The sequence below is a fragment of the Littorina saxatilis genome, linkage group LG3, assembly GCF_037325665.1.
Source record: "Littorina saxatilis isolate snail1 linkage group LG3, US_GU_Lsax_2.0, whole genome shotgun sequence".
NCBI lineage: Eukaryota > Metazoa > Mollusca > Gastropoda > Littorinimorpha > Littorinidae > Littorina > Littorina saxatilis.
In genome coordinates, this window is record NC_090247.1 from 71,673,318 (window position 1) to 71,675,817 (window position 2,500).

Consider the following 2,500-nt stretch of genomic DNA (forward strand, 5'->3'; position numbering starts at 1 on the left):
TTGTATGAGGGCGTGCGCGCGTGTGTGTGTGTGTGTGTGTGTGTGTGTGTGTGTGTCTGTGTGAGTGTGTGTGTGTGTGTGTGTGTGTGTGTGTGTGTGTGTGTGTGTGTGTGTGTGTGTGTGTGTGTGTGTGTGTGTGTGTGTGTGTGTGCATGCATGTTGACTACAGTGATACATTTGTTGGAAAAGATAAGAGTTCTCTGTTGTATGTCAAGACTATTGCCTGAAAACATGTTGGATTTTAAATTTCAGAGGGGAGCCCATACCAAGAATAGATTACGTCCAAACAGAAATCGATACTTGGTAAGTCTGAATTTTTGTTGGTTTTTTTAAACAAAAAAACTCCCTTTTGCAGACACCTCCATGCATTATCAATGTCCATGATAGACAAAGCTGTTTAAGCTGACTTGAAACTTGTAGACAAAAAACTACAATGAAGAAGACAAGAAATGAACACGTGTAAATATGTTTAAACAATCATAAGGCTTGTGTTTATTTGAAGCAAGAACGTCAGCCCTGGTAGCCCAAGGCTGCAAAACAATACTCCCTGTTGCATAAATTGCGTTAACCGAACAATTTCCGGAATTTGACCGGAAAACATTTGAAAATATATACAGGAAATCAAATCGGCAACAGGACAATAATTATTTCATCTGGCCGTTTTATCCTGACAAGTATAATACAATCGACGATGTTCGGAAATAACTCTGTCGGGTTTGTGTGGATTGTTAAAGAGGGAATACTCATGCTTTTGCTAAGTAAAACTTTCCCACGTGACATAGACCAGTCTCTGGCGTGGGGTGGGTTTGTAACACGTGGAGCACGTGTAGATAGCTTGCCTCACTAAAAGCAAGAGTATTCACTCTTTCACAACCCATACCAACCCGACAGAGTTATTTCCGAAGTTTGTCTATTAGTGTGTTCTAGACTTCTTTTGACTAGTTGGTGGTGTAACAGAGAATTTGTTGTGAGAGCCAGGATTCGTACCTGTATATAAATACCGGTACTGTTTATGGCTAACACGATCACTGCCAATGGTTGTGAACATAAATAATCAGTAATTAATCATTTTGTTTCAAAATTCACCAGGAGCCACGTGTACAGACAGCTGAAGAATCTCCACCCGACCCACGCGTGCAGCGACTACCAGCAGAACTTCGAGATGTTGGAGAGAGAGTGTGGATACAGTGAGAACAACATCCCGCAGCTCCAAGATGTCTCCACATTCTTAAAGCGTGAGTCACCTTAGAATTATGGGTTTTGGTTGTGGGAGAGAGTGTGAGCACAACATCCCTCAGCTCCAAGATGTCTCCACATTCTTAAAGCGTGAGTCACCTTAGAATTATGGGTTTTGGTTGTAGGAGAGAGTGTGAGCACAACATCCCTCAGCTCCAAGATGTCTCCACATTCTTAAAGCGTGAGTCACCTTAGAATGATTGTGTGAGAGAGAGTGTGTGGATACAGTGAGAACAACATCCCGCAGCTCCAAGATGTCTCCACATTCTTAAAGCGTGAGTCACCTTAGAATTATGGGTTTTGTTTGGTTGTGGGAGAGAGTGTGAGCACAACATCCCTCAGCTCCAAGATGTCTCCACATTCTTAAAGCGTGAGTCACCTTAGAATGATTGTGAGAGAGAGAGAGAGAGTGTGTGGATACAGTGAGAACAACATCCCGCAGCTCCAAGATGTCTCCACGTTCTTAAAGCGTGAGTAACATTTAACATATGAGAAGTGTGATTCTTTAAACCTTTGTGTCTCAGTTGCTACGACCATCTTAGAGACATTCTAAGATAAGTCACAGCACCTTTTTTTTATTTCTCTTTTTTGTGTCTACTGTTTGTCCACTTCAAGTGCTGTTAGGTCGAGTCTTTTTTATGAATGTTTTGTTTTGTCCTGAATTAACCGTTCCAAAAATAATGATAGTAATAAGGGAATTTACATAGCGCAAAGCCTAAAATAGTTCTAAGCGCCTTACAATCAATCTTCAATAATTATAATAATCTTCATTACAGCAACAATACCCTCTTTTTGTTTTTAAATCTTCAAATACATAGAAACACAATCACGTACACAATGCACAATTTGCACAAATGTCACTTGTTTTATTTTTTGTATTTGTATCTCCAGGAAAAACAGGGTTCCAGCTTCGACCAGTGGCAGGTCTGCTATCCCCACGTGACTTCCTGGCCAGTCTGGCGTTCCGGGTGTTCCAGTGTACCCAGTACGTGCGGCACGGCGCCAAGCCAGACTACTCCCCGGAACCGTCAGTATCTTTTCCTCACTCCACTGTTTCACGCCGTTGACATGTTACGCCAGTTTTCACGCCCAGCTCTTTGTTTCGCGTTATTTCGTAGCTTGGTACACACAAAGAAGAGTTCTGAAGAAATCTGAAGTCTCATTCAAGAGAAGCTTTACGTTGATATATTATTACGCCAGTATGCATGCCCAGTGCTTTGTTTCGCAGTATTTTGTAGATGCGTACACACACAAAAACAGAGTT

General features: G+C 41.7%; 1 protein-coding gene across 1 annotated transcript in view; it reads left to right on the plus strand.

Annotated features, from left to right (window-relative positions):
- The window catches only part of LOC138963174 (tryptophan 5-hydroxylase 1-like), a gene marked incomplete in the record, with an annotated part of 58,556 nt that overhangs the window by 34,300 nt on the left and 21,756 nt on the right, over positions 1 to 2,500 (plus strand). Inside the window, 3 exon segments of the mRNA XM_070335212.1 lie at positions 253 to 303; positions 1,090 to 1,235; positions 2,128 to 2,263. Coding sequence (XP_070191313.1) covers positions 253 to 303; positions 1,090 to 1,235; positions 2,128 to 2,263 — 333 coding nt within the window.